General features: G+C 42.9%; 1 protein-coding gene across 1 annotated transcript; it reads left to right on the top strand.

The window, feature by feature from the left end:
• The first annotated feature begins 582 nt into the window (after positions 1-582).
• Positions 583-15,949, top strand: Sidpn (bHLH protein similar to Deadpan). The gene is made up of 5 exons (XM_017900512.1): positions 583-652; positions 7,365-7,432; positions 12,287-12,494; positions 13,430-13,657; positions 13,870-15,949. Exons 3-5 carry the CDS (start codon positions 12,312-12,314, stop codon positions 15,085-15,087), a joined length of 1,629 nt encoding a protein of 542 aa, XP_017756001.1. The 5' UTR covers positions 583-652; positions 7,365-7,432; positions 12,287-12,311; the 3' UTR covers positions 15,088-15,949.
• The last annotated feature ends 927 nt before the right edge of the window (positions 15,950-16,876 follow it).

Genomic DNA, 16,876 nt, shown 5'->3' with positions numbered 1-16,876 from the left:
TCTCGATGGTCAAGATGAAAACGGGGGAAATAAAGAGAGGGATGTAGGTACGGGGGATAATTAAATGGGAGAATATGAAGGCGTAAAATAGCGTGCTAGAGTGTTAGAAAGAAGTAGGAAAATTCGTAGGAATAGGATGGAAGAATGAGCGAAAGAGACGCGTAAAATGAAGAGGTTGGAAGGATAGGAAGACTATGGGTAGGTCTGGGTTAGGAGGTGCGATGAAAAGCGGCTCGAAGGTAATAGAGCGGTGCAACGAGCAGACACCTCGCAATTTGGCTAATGGCTTCCCACTGGTATCGCGGTGGCTCCGGATACACGAATACGCAACATACGCCAGCTACTTTTCTCCTTCTAACTGCAACTATACTCTCTGTTCTCCTACTTTCATACACCGCCACTCGCATCCGTTTGTCTTATCCGTTCTTTCGGCACCGGCCAGAACCGATCTCTCTCGCGTCAACGAGAATAGTCGTGGTCGCTTCCAGACACCTCCAAGCATTTTTAATAGGTACAGGTCACTGTCGATAATTCACACTAGACCTATCACGACCGGTCAGGTGGCTGGTGAGCAAACGATAAGGACGGAGAAACTTGGAAGGATGGATCTTAACGAATATTAGAAGAAAAGCTGCGAAGACATGTCTCCCAGGTAGCAACGTTGGGACTTTTAATTAAAAATTCGAAGACGATCATTAAATCGTGATATATTACGATAAATTGTTAGAATATTTATAATCCTTTGGAAGAGATTTCGGTGAAAAAGAATGATCGTTATTATCGATCATTATCGATCTTTATCACCGTGGTAAGATCACAGAGGTGTCGATGAAATTGTCGCAACGTAACCTTAATTATTACGTTTAAAAATTTAACGAGAAACGAAGGTAGAGGAGTAGGGAAGAAGGTAAGGTGGAAAATGGGGATATTTGAAAAATTTGACCCAAATACGAGAGGAAAACTCGCTTTTGGTTTAAGAGTCGCGAATCAAGCAACGAGAATATCGTCCACGTTCAATTCCCGGGAGAATTCTTTCGCTAGTTCGTGCAAGGGACAAAGTTAAAATCCGAAGGATCTCTAGAACCAAGGGTCGATGTGGCTTGAGAAGAACCGGAGTGAAGCAAGGGGGTGGATGACGAGATCGCGGACGCCGGATTGCGGATTCCCGAGGGGACTCGACGGAAGAGAAGAACGGTTACTCGTTCGTTCATCTGTGTCCCCTTTCTTTCTTGCTTTGTGTCTTTGTGTACGCACACACACTCGCTGTCACGAACAACGTAAAGAGTGATAAAGGAACTGAAACGGAAGGGGAGGAAGAGAGAGAGAGAGAGAGAGAGAGAGAATGTGCGAGTGGTTAGAGAGAGGGAAAGAAGGCAGTCAGTCCGGGGATGTGGCGAATGGCGATTACGGCTAGCCTAGACTAGATACAGCTATCTTCTATCTCGAGTCTAGACTCTGGAACGTGTAGCCAGCACGTTCGAGTGTTCCAGCCCTTAGCCGCTATTCGACTCCCAGGGTGTCGTGTGCCTCGAAAAAATTTTTTCTTACGCCAAATTGCATTTACTCTCAATAAACAATGACAAGATAAACAATCTCTTGATTTCCAATGTAAATGGAAGGGTTGAATTTCGGAAATTGCGTAAAATATTAGTATCATACGCAATTGGATAATGTCAAAAATTAGGAAAAATATAGTTGGATATAGATATAATGGTAACGTGATTTTAGGTTTTGCGATATTCATGCAAAGTATCGATATAATTAAACTTACGTCAAATTGCATTTACGCCATTTTAATGAATAACGAAAAGATATTATCGCGAGATATTCGCAGGTGTGTACGATTTAGTACCAAAAAGGAAACTTCCAGGGCAAGATATTATGAGCAGTGAAGATGGAAGTGCTCAATTTCGAAATTTGAGAAAATTATTAGTATCATACGTAATAATAGATAATATCAAAGATTAAGAAAAGTATAGTTGGATATAGATATAATGGTAACGTGAGTTTAGGTTCTACAACATTTATGCAAAGTATCGATATAATTAAATTTCGCCAAATTGCATTTACACCCTTTCGACAAACAACGAAAAGATGTCGAGATATATTCGTAGATATATGTGATTTATTACCGAAATAGAAAATTCCAGTGAAGGATAATTTGAGTAATGGAAATGAAAGGGTTAAATTTCGGAATTTACGAAAAGTATTAGTATCATATGTAATAGAAAATATCAAAGATTAAGGAAAGTATGGTTGGAGATTGATACAGTGATGACGTGATTTTAGGTTTTGCGATTTTTATGCAAAATATCTATATGCAGGTAGCCCTCCTATAACACGGTTTCACTATAACACGATTCATAAATTGCGAGAACCCTCCTACAACACGGCATCCTATAACACGGTTTCGCTCTAGCACAATAAGAAAATTGCAGAGACCTTTGTACAACACTGTACTTCTACATGAGCAGTGACGACGAAGAAATTTATTAAATTAAAGTTATGTTAAATTAAAATAATATTTTTGCCTTTTTTTTGTTTTGTGTTGTACATACATTTATATTTTTAATAAAAATTAAGTTGTTTATGTAGAATTAGAAAAAAAATTGTTTTTAGTAAATTTTCAGAACGTAACCTCACTTTTTGTACTGCGTCTGGGTTTCGTACAACACGGCATTTTCTGAGAACCGATCTACCGTGTTATAGAAGGGTTACCTGTATTTAAATTTCGCCACATTGCATTTACGCCCTCTCGACAATCAACGAAAAGATGTCGAGATATATTCGTAGATATATGTGATTTATTACCGAAATAGAAAATTCCAAGGAAGGATATTTCGAGCAGTGAAGATGGAAGTGCTCAATTTCGAAATTTGAGAAAAGTGTTAGTATCATACGTAATAATAGATAATATGAAAGATTAGGAAAAGTATAGTTGGAGATTGATATAGTGGTAACGTGATACTAGATTTTGCGAAATTTATGCGAAGTATTGATATAATTAAACGTATATATTTAAATGATATTAATGATAGTTTGGAAAAATATAGTTAAAAATTGACACACTACTAATGTAACATTAGATTTCGCGGTGTTTAATTTTATCATTTATGTAAAGTATTATTATCATGGGTAATTAAATGACATTAGAGATAGTTTAGAAAAGATGTAGTTAGAAATTGTCACACTGATAACATAATTTTAGGTCTCGTCGTGTTTAGTTTTATCATTCGTGTAAGGTATTATTAACATATGTAATTAAACCATGTTAAAGATAGTTTAGAAAAAATGTAATTAAAAATTGACATGGTAATAATATAATTGTAGATCTTATAGTGGTTAATTTCAACATCTATATGAAGTACTATTGTCATAAATAATTAAATGGAATTAAAAACAGTTTCAAAAAATACAGATGTAATATCGACAGTGTGGGAATATAATTTTGAATTTTGTAGTGTTTAATTCCATCATCTTTCAAAAAGGAAAATTCTGGGACCAGTCATTTTGACTGAGTTGGTAGTTCTAGTGTTAATTTCCTCACCTTTCTAAAGTACTATGTTATGTATAATTAAACGCAATTAACAATAATTTCCAAAAATATAGTTGCAATATTGATAGGGTGGGAATATAACTTTTGATCTCTTGGTGTTTAATTCCACCATCTCTTTAAAATGCTATTGTCACGTGTAATTATCCAAAATTAAAAATAATTTCCAAAAATATAGTTGCAATATTGACCATTTGAGAATACAACTTTGAATTTTGTAATATTTAATTCCATCAGCTTTCTAAAATACTATTATTATGCGTAATTAAACGAAATTAACAATGATTTCCAAAAATATAGTTGCAATATTCATAGGGTGGGAATGTAACTTTAGATCTCGTGGTGTTTAATTCCACCATCTCCTTAAAATACTATTGTCATGTGCAATTAAACGAAATTTTAACCATAATTTTTAAAAATATAGTTGCAATATTGATAGGATGGGAATATAACTTTAGACCTCTTGGTGTTTAATTCCACCATCTCTTTAAAATACTATTGTCATGTGTAATTATCCGAAATTAAAAATATTTCTAAAATACTCTTGTCATGTGTAATTAACCGAAATTAAACATAATTTCAAAAAATATAGTTGTAATATTGACAATGTGGGAATATACTTTTAAATTTTGTAGTATTCAATTTCGTCATCTCTCTAAAACACTATTATCATATGTAATTAATCGAAATTAAAAATAGTTTCAAAAAATATAGTTGCAATATCAACAGAGAGGAAATATAACTTTAGACCTCGTGGTGTTCAATTTCGTCATCTCTCTAAAACACTATTCTCAAGTGTAATTAACCGAAATTAAAAATAGTTTCAAAAAAATATAGTTGCAATATCGACAGGAAGGAAATATAATGTTAAATTTCGTGGTGTTACTTTAACGTCTATTTAGAGCCGGTATGCGTCTCCGACATCGTTGATATGTGTTGGACGGTGGAGTAGAGGGCGGTAGGTGAATCGGTCGGGGGTTGCTAGACTGGTGGTGGCGGTAACGCGATAAACGGATTAACGGCGAACTCGAACCGAGGTCGCAGTTTAGTAGTTGGGCATCGCAGCTCGAGGGATCAGCCTTCTGTCAGGAGACGTTCCAGTAGGACGTATGGCTGAGCGATTACGAAGATGTTAAGAAGAAGAATAAATAACAGCGATAAAAATTACACCGCGCTATGCGCTGAATCTCAAATTCAAATACGCGTTCGTAATATTAACATATTTATAAAATGGCGATATATTATACTTCAGCTACTGAACGATACCTTATCTTCCTCATACTTTTTACACTTTTCATAATCGCTATACATTCCTTTCTCTACAACACGGTTTACTATGCGTCGATTATAAATTATTATTCTGCTTGTTAAAGATTTTCCATATCCCATTTTCGAACTAATATTTTTTTACCCGCGTTAGCGCATATTTTACGATATTCCTTTCTTCCACTGACCATCCCTATACCTATATTCCCGTTTGCTTCTTATTATTTCGCAATTGTAAAGAGGAAGGCCGCATATCTTCGTTTTCAAAATATCAAAATATTTTCTTTGAAAATATAGATTTATCCATTTTCTTTTTCTCATAAATAGCATCGCGTTCTGTAACCTAATTATCGAAGGAAATTAGGACTTGGCGAAATCTCAACGTGCAGCTGGTGTTTTTCCTTGCGATCGAAAGGTAATTCATCGGTTACGTGATCACAGTGGTAAAATGCAATAAAATCGTATATATTTTGGAAAAATCGTTAGGTCGGCGCGAGGGCGTATCGACCGATGCATTTGTAATTCCTGGGACTTTTTGATATTTTGGATATATCATCGAAGAAGAGTGTAAATACGTGCGGGAGGGATAGCAGTGGCGGACTGAACCAAGACGGGTTGACGCGGTATCACGTCGAGCCACGCCACGATCGCTCCTGTTGAGCTGAAACGACGTCGGGTCCCGCTAATGAGGACGTCCTTTCTTGCATACCGGATAACGTTTCGCCGCCGGGCGACGCCGGGCGTCTCGAATTTCTCGTGTACGCCTCTTCTTCGTTTCGCTCGGCTCCTTCTCTTCTTCTGGGAACGATCAATGCTGAAGTTTTCCCTCTCCTATCTTCGTCTCTCCCTTCTCTTCCTCTATCCTGCACCTTATCGCGAAAAGTACGTGGCACGTTGAGTTTGCTGTCGATCGATCGAGTTGTACTCGATGGCGACGACAGTTCCAAACAGCGATGACGGAAGCTTCGGAGGAATCTTTCGAAAAGGCTATAGCGTCCTCGACGTTGCTTTATTTTTATTAATTAGGACATTGCGCCATGTGACATGGCGCCTTCGTTACGCGCGGTCACGCGCGCCACACTCGTCAAAGAGAAAAACGATAGCCGAATTTCTTACAAATTTCTAGTAAGGTATCCTGTATCGCAGGATCGACTCTTTAGGTGCATCGCGAAATCTAGGGACAAACGAACGAAGCGTATCTCAGCCACGAGTATAGTGTACCTAACCTAATCTAACCTAACCTAACCACGTCAATTACGCATGGGTATATCAAACGGCACGAAGAATATGTGACGGGTCGAAAAAAGTCGAATTTTTTCATTTTCTTTTTTTTCTTTTTACTTAAAAAAGTTCTTTCACGTCTGAAAAACACGGTGTGGGAATTTGAGATGAAAATCCTCAGGCATCACTGTGTTTGCAGGTTAGAGCTGTTAGAGCCTATGGCTGGCAATTATTTATGGTTGCCTCATATATCCTTCGCTCTTTCTGTCTATCGTCGATGGTAATGGAACGAAGAACATGCGATGAGTAAAAATCAGTCGAATTTTATTATTTTTCTTCCTTTTTACTTAAAAAAGTACTTTCACGTTTGAAAAACGCGGCGTGGAAATTTGAAATCAAAACTCTCAGTCGTTGTCACTGTATTTGCAGTTGCGAGTTGTTGGAGCCTACGACTGGCAATTTATGGTTGCTTCAAAGGGTTAAAAAAAGTCGAATTTTTTCATTATCTTTTGATTTTTACTTAAAATAGTACTTTTACGTCTGAAAAATTCTTTTGCGAATTCGAGATCAAGATTCTCAGTCGTCATTGTATTTGCAGTTTCGAGCTGTTCGAGTCTACAACTGGCAATTTATGGTTGCCTCAAATATCCTTTGCGAATTCTCTTGGCAATTTATGGTTGTCTCAAATATCCTTCGTTCTTTCTATCTATCGGTGATGGTAACAGAATGGAGAATGTGTAACGGGTCAAAAGAAGCCAAATTTCTTTTTCTTTTTACTTAAAAAAGTACTTTCACGTCTGAAAAATATGGTGTGAGAATTTGAGATCAAAATTCTCATTCGTTGTCACTGTATTTGCAGTTACGAGCTGTTGGAGCTTACGACTGGCAATTTATGGTTGCCTCAAATATCCTTCGCCCTTTCTGTCTATCGTGTCGATGGTAACGGAAACCACATATGACTGTCTCGATGGCTCGGAATTATCGTATTAGGAAATTCGAAGTTGCGCACCAGCGCAGTGTCGTACGAACTTCGAGCAATGCTGAAATTGGTGTGCAACGTAAAGAAATAATCGATCGATCGAACCGACTCGAAGCATATATATACAAATAAATTCTTCGTTGTATGATCCCACTTGATTCGTAATATTAATCGTTCAAACTACGTTTATCGAATAATTAAACCTTTATCCAAATTTAATCCGAAAATCATTTATTATCATAGTTGCGTATTTACTATCCTTTTTGCATTTCTCTAAACGGAATTTAGGTTCGTACGATCCGTAATTCTATCGCGAATAAAACTCCGTTTGTCTTTTTGTTCCAGATCGAAGGAAAAAATGCTTGCCTGCGCATCAATCAACACCGTGGACCGGGAGGTTCCCGGGGAACAAGGTTAATAATTTTCGCAAAAGTCGATAAAATGTAGCGAAAAAAAAGTGTACATGTCTTGAAACGTTGATGAATACGCGTGCAAAATGACGAAAAATTTCGACGAGGTTTTATTGTACAAAAAAATTACCAAAGATCGGTCTTTTCTTCGCGGTTTACCCGAGTAGAAAAAGGATAGGGAAACAACGAGACGGTGTCAATTTATGCGAGATGTTTAGCTGATACCGCTTCGTCGCGATCGCAATTGTTTCGCGAAAATTCGCACGCTTACGTTGGACCGCGCTATCATCTTCCTCGTTGTTTACATTCCTCCCTTTGCGTTGCTTCCTGCAAAATAACAAGACGAGGTAAAATACGTCGACGAGGTGCGTATAAACCACGTCCTCGTGAGTTTCACCTCGCCTCGCCTAGTCGCATTTAAGAAGTGAAACGAAAGCAAGCGCTTTAACGGAGAGAAAAAGAAAGGAGAGCCCTCGATGTAAAGTGTACTGCAACGTGGCGAGGTATACCGCGATGCATAGCGCTATGTGTGGCTTGGAGTGGTAAAGAACGATGGGATAACGGCGTGGTAACGGCTTGGCAATGGCGTGGCCATGGTATGGTCGCATCGCGATGCCCCACACCGCGAAAAAGTTTCGCAAATTTTTTCCTTATTCGTATGCGTTCCTAGCTTTCGCCACTGCTTCCTCGCTACGCTCTCCGCTTCCCTTTTCCGCTTCGAACTACACCTACGACGCCATTCTCTCACCTATATATGCATGTACGTATACTGCCGCGAGAGAAGGTAATCTGTCACTTTCCTCTTACTTCCATCCACCCTTTACTTTCCTTTTCTTCCCCACTTCCTTTAGCGCTTCTATCCTTACGTTTACTTCGATTGTTTCGTCCATGCGCTCCATTTCGTACATGCCGTATACGCGCTATACGTTAACCTAGCTCAGCTTCCAATTCGCTCCGCGACGGCGTGTCAATCGAATTTATCTAATTCACCGTGCATCGCGTGGAAATTGTAACGCAGTTCGCTTAAACGCTTTATTGCGAGCCAAACGATGAAAACTTTGCGCGCATACGTATTTAGAGATACTAGATACGTACTTAGGTACAAAAGATCAAGGAAATGCCTTGAATAATCGTATCAGAATGCATCGAAGATGCGTTACTGTTAGCGATAATCGTTTGTAATTATATATAACAGTAACGAGGTTATACGGATAAATATTGGGAAAGAAAAAATAGGGAACTTAACCTACGATCGCCCCACGGCGTAATTGTTTCGATCGCGGAGATTAATTTCGAAACACGAAATAGTAGAAGCATTTGATTAGCTCTGTCACTGGACTCGCGCGTGCAAGCCAACATCAGTTTGTCGTGGCGCACGAATACAGGATACGTGGAGGTAGAGGAGAAACGGTACGCTGACACGCCGTGGCGGCCGAGCGACAGGGCGGCACGCTGGCACGCAGGCAGCTTGACACGCACGCTCTCACGTACGAGCTCGTTCGCACGTAGTACGTTGGTACGTTTGCGTGGGTAGAGAGAGCTTTGCGCCGCGCGTGCCGACGACTATCTCCTCCGACCCCGCTGCCGACGCCTTACCGGCGCACACACTTCCTCGCTCTCCACACCCACGTCTCTTCTTTGCCTCCTGGTTCACTCGTTTCCCCTCAAGCGCCGCCGCTTCATCGCCCTCCAACACACTCGCTGTATGCTTCACGGTCTCCACGGTCCATCCGTTCGACCGCTCGCTCTCTCTCCCTCCCTCCATAAGCCATGAAACGGCAGCGCCGGCGGCCGCCGCCCGTCTCTCCCTACTCGCCGCACGCCGCGCTGCACGCCTCACGCCGCACGCCGCACGCCTCACGCCACACGCCGCACGCCGCACGCCGCATGCCGCACGCCGCACGCCGCCCAACCTACACACACCTCTCGCCGCATGCCGTCCATCGTCCGCCGAGCGCCGCCTGCCGCCGCCTGCCGCCAGTCGCTCGTCACCCTCTGCCCACCACCCGCCTCGAGGGCTCATCACCTCGACGAGCCGAACAGCACGGATCGAGCTTGTCCTGTGACGGCACTTGCTCCACTCCCTCGACCATCGCGCGCGCTACGTTGAACCGAGTCGGCTCGATTCGGGCCACGCCGCGCTGCATCGCGCCACGCCGTGGCGCGTCGCGTCGCATCGTGCCACGCCACCTCGAGACCACGCCGTGCTGGCTCGTGCCACGCCAGCACCGACAACGAGCCATCACCCGCCACCCGGCCCGCTTCCCTCTCCCCTCACCCCACCCGTCCCCCACCGTCACCTTTCTTCGGCAACTCGTCGTAATTTCCTACGCCACGGCGTTATCCTCGTCTATATCCAGTCACACGCACACGACCTGCTGCTGCCGTTACCATCGCCGCCTTTTCGTTTGCAGCGTGCGACAGCGAGCTGGAAAGAACGAGTGAAAGAGCGAACAGAAATATAAAAAAAAAAAGGGAAAGTGCGGGGAGAGACCGTCAGACAGGTAGACAGACAGACAGAGAGACAGACAAGCAGACAGACGGACGGACGGACAGATAGGAGGAGATTAAAGGCCATCGTGGACAGTAACGATGCTCGTCGTTTGTTGCGTTTAATACGAAATCTTCTCCGTGTTATTCGAGAACCACTCGTCGAGAACCACACGTCCGAGATACGTGTGCGGATAGATGCCAAAGTTGCGCGGTATTTAAACAATTTTTACACAGACTGTTTGTCGCCAGACCACGATGAATCAGCCCGTTTCGCAACCACCTTCGATTCAATAGAGTTCGGGGAACCCTCCTTACGCGAATTTTCCAACGGTCATTCTAATAACTACGATCTACGAGTTTGGTATAATCGATTATTCGTTGGTTGCTTTCCCTATCGCGTTCCCTGGTGCACCATAGGTTTTCTACGCCGCTACGTATACACGCGTGTATTTAGGTTCCAAAAATTCGCGCAGTTTGGCGGAAAAAATTTCGAAGACAATTCAAATTGGTGGCTGTTTTAACGACGCATCACGGTTGTTAGACGGTAAGCGGCATTACGAAAAAGAGAAAAAGGAGATCAAGGTAGGTCGCGTGCAACTAGCAACTGGCTAGAAATGGGAAAAAGAGAGAAAGAGCGAGAGGGTGAAAGAGAGAGGGTAGACGTAGCCGCAGGCAAGGGCGCGCGTGAGCGGGCAAGCGAACCTCATCCTCTCTCTCGGCCCCTTGACGGCAGCGGTTCTGGCAAGCAGCCACCATCCAACCCCCGCCACACGCACGACCAACCGCGGCGCGATCCTCTGTGCGGCTCCCGGCTTCTCGCCCACGACTCACACACGCGCGAATCTTGGTGAAGAGCCGCCAGCTACCGCTCGTCGATTCGCAGTCCGTCACCGTTGCCCGTCCAGCGAGGATGCCAGCGAGTTTCGCAAGATAGAGGAAGATAGAAGAGAGGACCAGAGAAAAAAGACGAAATGAAATTTACAACGACGCTCGTTTTCATTCTGAGATATAACGTCTAGGAAAAATTCCTTCGCAAATTTCCACGCGAGTTCTTCAAAGAGCGAGTTTCCATGTACGCGGATATAAACATGATACGAAGGGACTTTATTACCTCTATCACCGATAAGCGTATGTGTCGCGATGAAATACGAATATCGAGAAACACGAGATCGTTGATTCCATTTGCGAGTCGAATTCGCGAGGATTGAAGCATCTCGAAAATTTACCAAATTTTTCCCTAGGGAAAGTTAGCTGAAAAATGCAACGTACGAATAGATATGGAGCAACGGCTAAAATGGTGTGAAAGAACGTACGCGATGAAATATGGTACAGTTGGAAATTTGTCTACGTAAATGTGTATCGTGCGAGAAAGCACGTGGTGCTGATCCTCACGCCGGAATGTGCTCCCATCCGAGATTAAGTGAAAACTTGCAAACTCCACACAAGGTTTAAGGATCGAATGGTGTTTACGAATCGCATGGGAAACGCATGATTTCATCGTGGATAAGTTGCACCACGGAACGACCTTACTCGCCATGGAATAGGATGCAATGGGGTAGTTCCAGCTGATACGACGCGTGTATGCGACACATTGCATGCGTGCTTGTATCATGACTAAGGGAACGTTTAATGAAATGTTGAGGGAAACGACGAGAAAAAGCAAAGGACGATAACCGAGCATTACACGTTAGTGTCGAAAGTGTGCGAGTTAAATTATAGTACTCCAGTGTCAGCGTGGTGCCGCGTAATTTCTTAGAACGCGAAATGCTGAGTGTCTCAGCCGCGTCCAGTCGATTACTTTGGACGCTGAAATCCATTTTGTCACTGACACCGTCACCGACACCGACACCGGTACCGGTACCGGCACCGGCACCGACACCGACACCGTCACCGTCGTCGACGTCGTCGTCGCTGCCGCCGTCGTCGTCGACGTCGTCGCCGTCGTCGTCGTCGTCGCCGTCGTCGTCGCCGTCGTCGTCGTCGTCGTCGTCGTCGTCGTCGTCGACGTCGTCGTCGTCGTCGTCGTCGTCGTCGTCGTCGTCGTCGACGTCGTCGCCGTCGTCGTCGTCGTCGTCGTCGTTGTCACCGCCGCCGCTGTCGTCGTCGTCGTCGTCGTCGTCGTCGTCGCTGTTGTCGTCGTCGTCGTCGTCGTCGTCGTCGTCGTCGTCGTCGTCGACGTCGTCGTCGCGGCGGCCGCCGTTGTTGTCGCCTTTGTCATTGCCGTCGCAGTCACCGTCGCTGTGGTCGTGGTCATCGCCGTCGTTATCACCGCCGTCATTATCATCGTTGTTGCTGTTATTATCATTGTTGTTAATATCACTACCAGTTCTATCGTTATCATCGTTCCCATTATTGTCGTCACAGCGGAGGGCCCGCGTGGCCTACTAAGATGACCGCTCGTCTTCATTCGTTGAGGCATCAAGAAAAAAAATCGGCCGGCAACACTCATAGACATTACCATCATCATCATCAACAATCTCAACATCAACAAAGCGTACATCAAGGGCCGAGTCCGGCAGCCAGCCCTAGTCCTAGTCTCAGCCCGAGCCCTAAACACTCGGATGGTCGTCGAGTGAGTAAACTTTTATTCCTCCATAGTTCGCCTATTTTTCCTAACTATATCAGCTTTTCTCTTTCGTGCTTCTTCGTATTCTTTCCAATACCTTCCTGCTGTAATTTTAATTAAAAATAGTTAAACTGGCGCAATTTTAATTTTCGTTTCGAGGATCGTCGATCCTTCCTCAGCCTCGAGTTCGCATTCCTAAAATGCGATAAAGCGCAATCGGTAATTTTAGTCGAATTTTGCGGGGGGCAAAAAAATGGCGGGAATATAGATGAAGGTGACTAAACGAGTATCTACCTTAGGTCTTACCATATTTTCACGATAATCGGTTCTACTATCTTGATGATCGAAAAGTGATAAAAACCGAAATTATTTTAGTTTATTCGATACCATCTATTGCTCTAGTGTAAATGTGAAATATACCTCTTGGTATGACCGCGCAGATACGAATGGCAACGCGTGTACACATATGCCTAAACGTTCAGTGTTATGATTCTTAAGTTTGGAGTAATAATTATATAACAATGTTTGTCATTTATAATAGCTATGATCTCGAGTTATTCGTTACACGACGAAACAAAGGATAGTACTTCGTTAGAATATTCGCGTTACAAAGTAATTGTTTAATCGTTCGATCGGAATATCGTTCTCATCAACTTACTTCCATCTCTTTATTTTCACCCTTCGATTTTTTTTTTTATCGTTTGTCCAAATTTTGATATGTAAAAAACTTCATTTTTCTTTCAGTTCAATAATGATTAAGTCCTTTTATTTGTATCATGATACGTAGTTTATGCCTATGTATTGTACGGAATAACAAAAGAGAGTAGACGGAAAGCAAGAGGAAGGAAGGGAAAATAGATATTGGTAGGCGAACATTTTAGAAACGACGATCACGCATAATTTGATGCTATATTATCCTGACAATCGTCGTTATTTTTCAGGCTAACAAACCACTAATGGAAAAGCGACGGCGAGCTAGAATCAATCAGTCGTTGGCGGCGCTGAAGGCGCTCATCCTTGACAGCGCCCGGCTGGAGAACACAAAACACAGCAAACTCGAAAAAGCTGACATTTTAGAGCTAACAGTCCGACATTTACAAAGGCAGAGGTCTCTTGCCCAGCCTGGTTTATCGAGATACAAGGCTGGCTATCAAGATTGCTCCAGAGAGGTACGTTGCATTCAGCGTGCTGCGTTTATCGCTGAAGGTATTCGTCTGCTGCGAAAACTTACACGTGACCCACGCAATTTCGATCTAAAAAATGTACTCGAAAGACGTAAATATCGATTAGCAATAAGAAAAGTATCGAACACTCGTTACATGTAAAAGTGGTTATAGTAAGTATTTCACTCATGCACTTTCGATATGACTTTGCGTTGCAGGTAAGTCGGTATCTCGATGCCCCGGACATAATTACGGGGAACACGACGCCGATGGACCCTGCGGTGAAACAAAGGTTACTACGACATTTGGATAGTTGCGTGTCAGAATTAGACTTGGATCTGGGTTCGAGGCCGGATAGCGGATTAGGCAGCAGTCCCGGAAGCGTGACGGATCGAGTGACAGGCTCGGGAAGTCCCGGTCCGCTGGAGCATCATGTGCCATCGACTGCACACTGTAGTACAACTTTGAATCCGGTCGGCTTGATAAAAGCCGAAATTCCGGATATCGAACCAGCCAGACCGGATAGTAGTACTACTGCCGGCGATGAAAACAACAATAATAGCAACAGCAGTAGCAACGGCAACAGCCGGCCAACTTCTGCCTTTGGTCAGGTTAATACCAGCACCCTTGATTCTCATCATCATCCACCTCCACCCCCTCCTCCTGGTATATCGGTTATCGATCAGGCTTCCAGTTCGCAGCAAAATCCAAACATGTTGTCAGTCGTGCAGGTGATACCTTCCAGACTACCCGATGGTCAAGTAGTTTTCCTACTTCCTAGTCATTACGTTCAGCTCGCAGCTGCGGCCGCAGCGAACGGTATCAGTATTGGGCCAAATCCACCGACGGCCATATGGGCTGCCACTAATATGTCTCTTCTCAAGGCGACGGATAAACTCGCCACGAAACGACCGCACGAAGATATACAAGAATGGCAGGATGCGGCTACCGTTGCCGTTAATGCTGCTGCTGCTGCTGTTGCCGCTACCGTTGCCGCTGCCGCTACGTCCGGCAACGCTTCTGTTTCCGCTTCCATTTCCGCTTCCGCCCCCGTTTCTACCTTCGCTACCAATGCGATATCAGCCATTGGTTCAAAGCCAAGTAAGAGTCCAAGGCTCGAGCAACCAGAACAGCCGCTTGATTTCACAACTACCTCGAAGAAACCAAAACCCAGTACCAGAACTTCAATCACAGCTGTGAGTAACGTAGAACACCATCTCCAACAGCAACAGTCACAGCAACAGACGCAGCAACAGCCGCAACAACAGCATCAGCAGCAGTTCATAGGTCGTTTACCCGCCGAAGGATCAGTCCCTCACTCGGAAGACAGGCCGTCCAGTCATACGAGTGGCGAATTCGTCACAGGGATTCGTTCACCATCTCCTCTTCCACAGCAACCAGCAAAGGACGAAGAAGGAATGTGGAGGCCTTGGTAGAACGTGATTCAGCCCTCCGCCGGTTATGGATCTACGGAAATCTGCACACACGTGTATTGTATGATATAGTTGTTGGACGACGGAACGATGGGACACATGCGAACGGAATAATCGTGGTAGGACTACTATACAACGCATGTACTGTAAAGCACCATGTGCGTACAGTGATAATCGACTGGCTATTCGTATCGTATTTTGTGAATCGTTAAAGTGACACGTGCATTCGGAACCAAGTCTGTTCTTAGCCTCGTGAAACGAATGGCTGACTCGATTGTAGTGCATACGCTGCACAGACGTGAATCGTCGATGCGAACGATTGAGAAATTAATTTGTGACGTAATTACTTACAGTGTCTGTGTCCCAAAGTCATGTACACTTGCTACTTGTACACTTGCTAGATGTACGAATTGTTACGTACAGGTTTGTTGCGATACGACCGTTGTTCATTCGTTTAGTGCGAGGAGTGCCTAATGAAAAGCGCTATCAGGGAAAATGGAGAAGACACTGTGCTAAATCTACTGACGTATTATGGATTCAAGAAGCGTTACCTATTCGAAACGTTCAAAAGTAACGATATATATATATACATGTATATGATAAAGATCTAACACGTTGTAGGATCCAAGTAACGAGAGGGTTTCGCGCATAGTACTTTATTCCGCCGTCGTGTACATAACCCCGATTGGAATTATAATTAATGCCGGATATAGATTTATTTTGATGTTAACTAGGTGTATATGCGTACGAGATAACGTAGAAAGAATGATGCGAATGCGTACAAATCTGTATAGTGTGTGTGTCGAAGGGACGTCAGTTCACGTTCTAGATGAATCACAGTTTTCAACTAATTTACTTCTGTAATTGCTATGTTGAGACTCGAAATTCCTTATTCAATGTACTTAGACATCGGTCAATATAAATATGCATAATGACACGTCATAAACCTTTTCATTATTTCCTAAAATTCTCGTTCGTTTATACTTATTTTTTAGTAACGATCATTCCTGTACTCGCGAAACGCAGATGCATCCATTTCTATGTGACGTACAGTAGCTTCCATGAAAGAAGCAACTTAATTTTTTATTGCAAAATATACATTCGCAAATTGATATTTTTATCGTAAAATAAAATTTGTACAAAAATATTATGTTCCATTATAATGTATTGTTCAATGTTTATATCAACAGAAAGAATTTGTATTAAATTGTTTTCAGAATTTAATATGGTAACTGTGTGATGAAGATGTGGAACATTGGATGTCAACTTCACGTTTACTTGGTAACGAAGTAAGTTTGCTTTTAATTCTCGAGCCTTATATAGTTGTTTTACAGCGGTTTAACCACCTGTTACATCAGAGTTTGCGCCACAGATCTTCCGCGCTTTTTTTCGACGAACACGCAACCGCTTTGCGCATCACACTAAGTCAACTGATTCATTCCAGTTGTAACATAACTCCGTTACTTTGCTTATTTTTTGGCAATATATTGACGAAATGAACGATAGAGCTAGCTATTAACTAAATACTGCACTGGTGGATCTACGAAACCTAAGTCTAACTCGACATAACCTAATTTCACTTGATCAATTCGACACGGATTAATCGAATTTTAACATAACTTGACGTAAACGAAACAAACATCAATTTTAGTGGAGACCAAATCTGTATCTGATCTGTATCCTAATATATTTACCATATTTAACCTAATTTGCAAATCTAACCACATTTGGTCGAAACTAGATCGAATTCTACACTAAATTCTAATTCTAATTAGACCCTATTAAATATAAC

Source organism: Eufriesea mexicana, unplaced genomic scaffold, assembly GCF_001483705.2.
Source record: "Eufriesea mexicana isolate 0111107269 unplaced genomic scaffold, ASM148370v2 scaffold1303, whole genome shotgun sequence".
NCBI lineage: Eukaryota > Metazoa > Arthropoda > Insecta > Hymenoptera > Apidae > Eufriesea > Eufriesea mexicana.
Note: the sequence above shows the minus strand (reverse complement) of the source record. Positions and strands in the feature narration are given on the sequence as shown.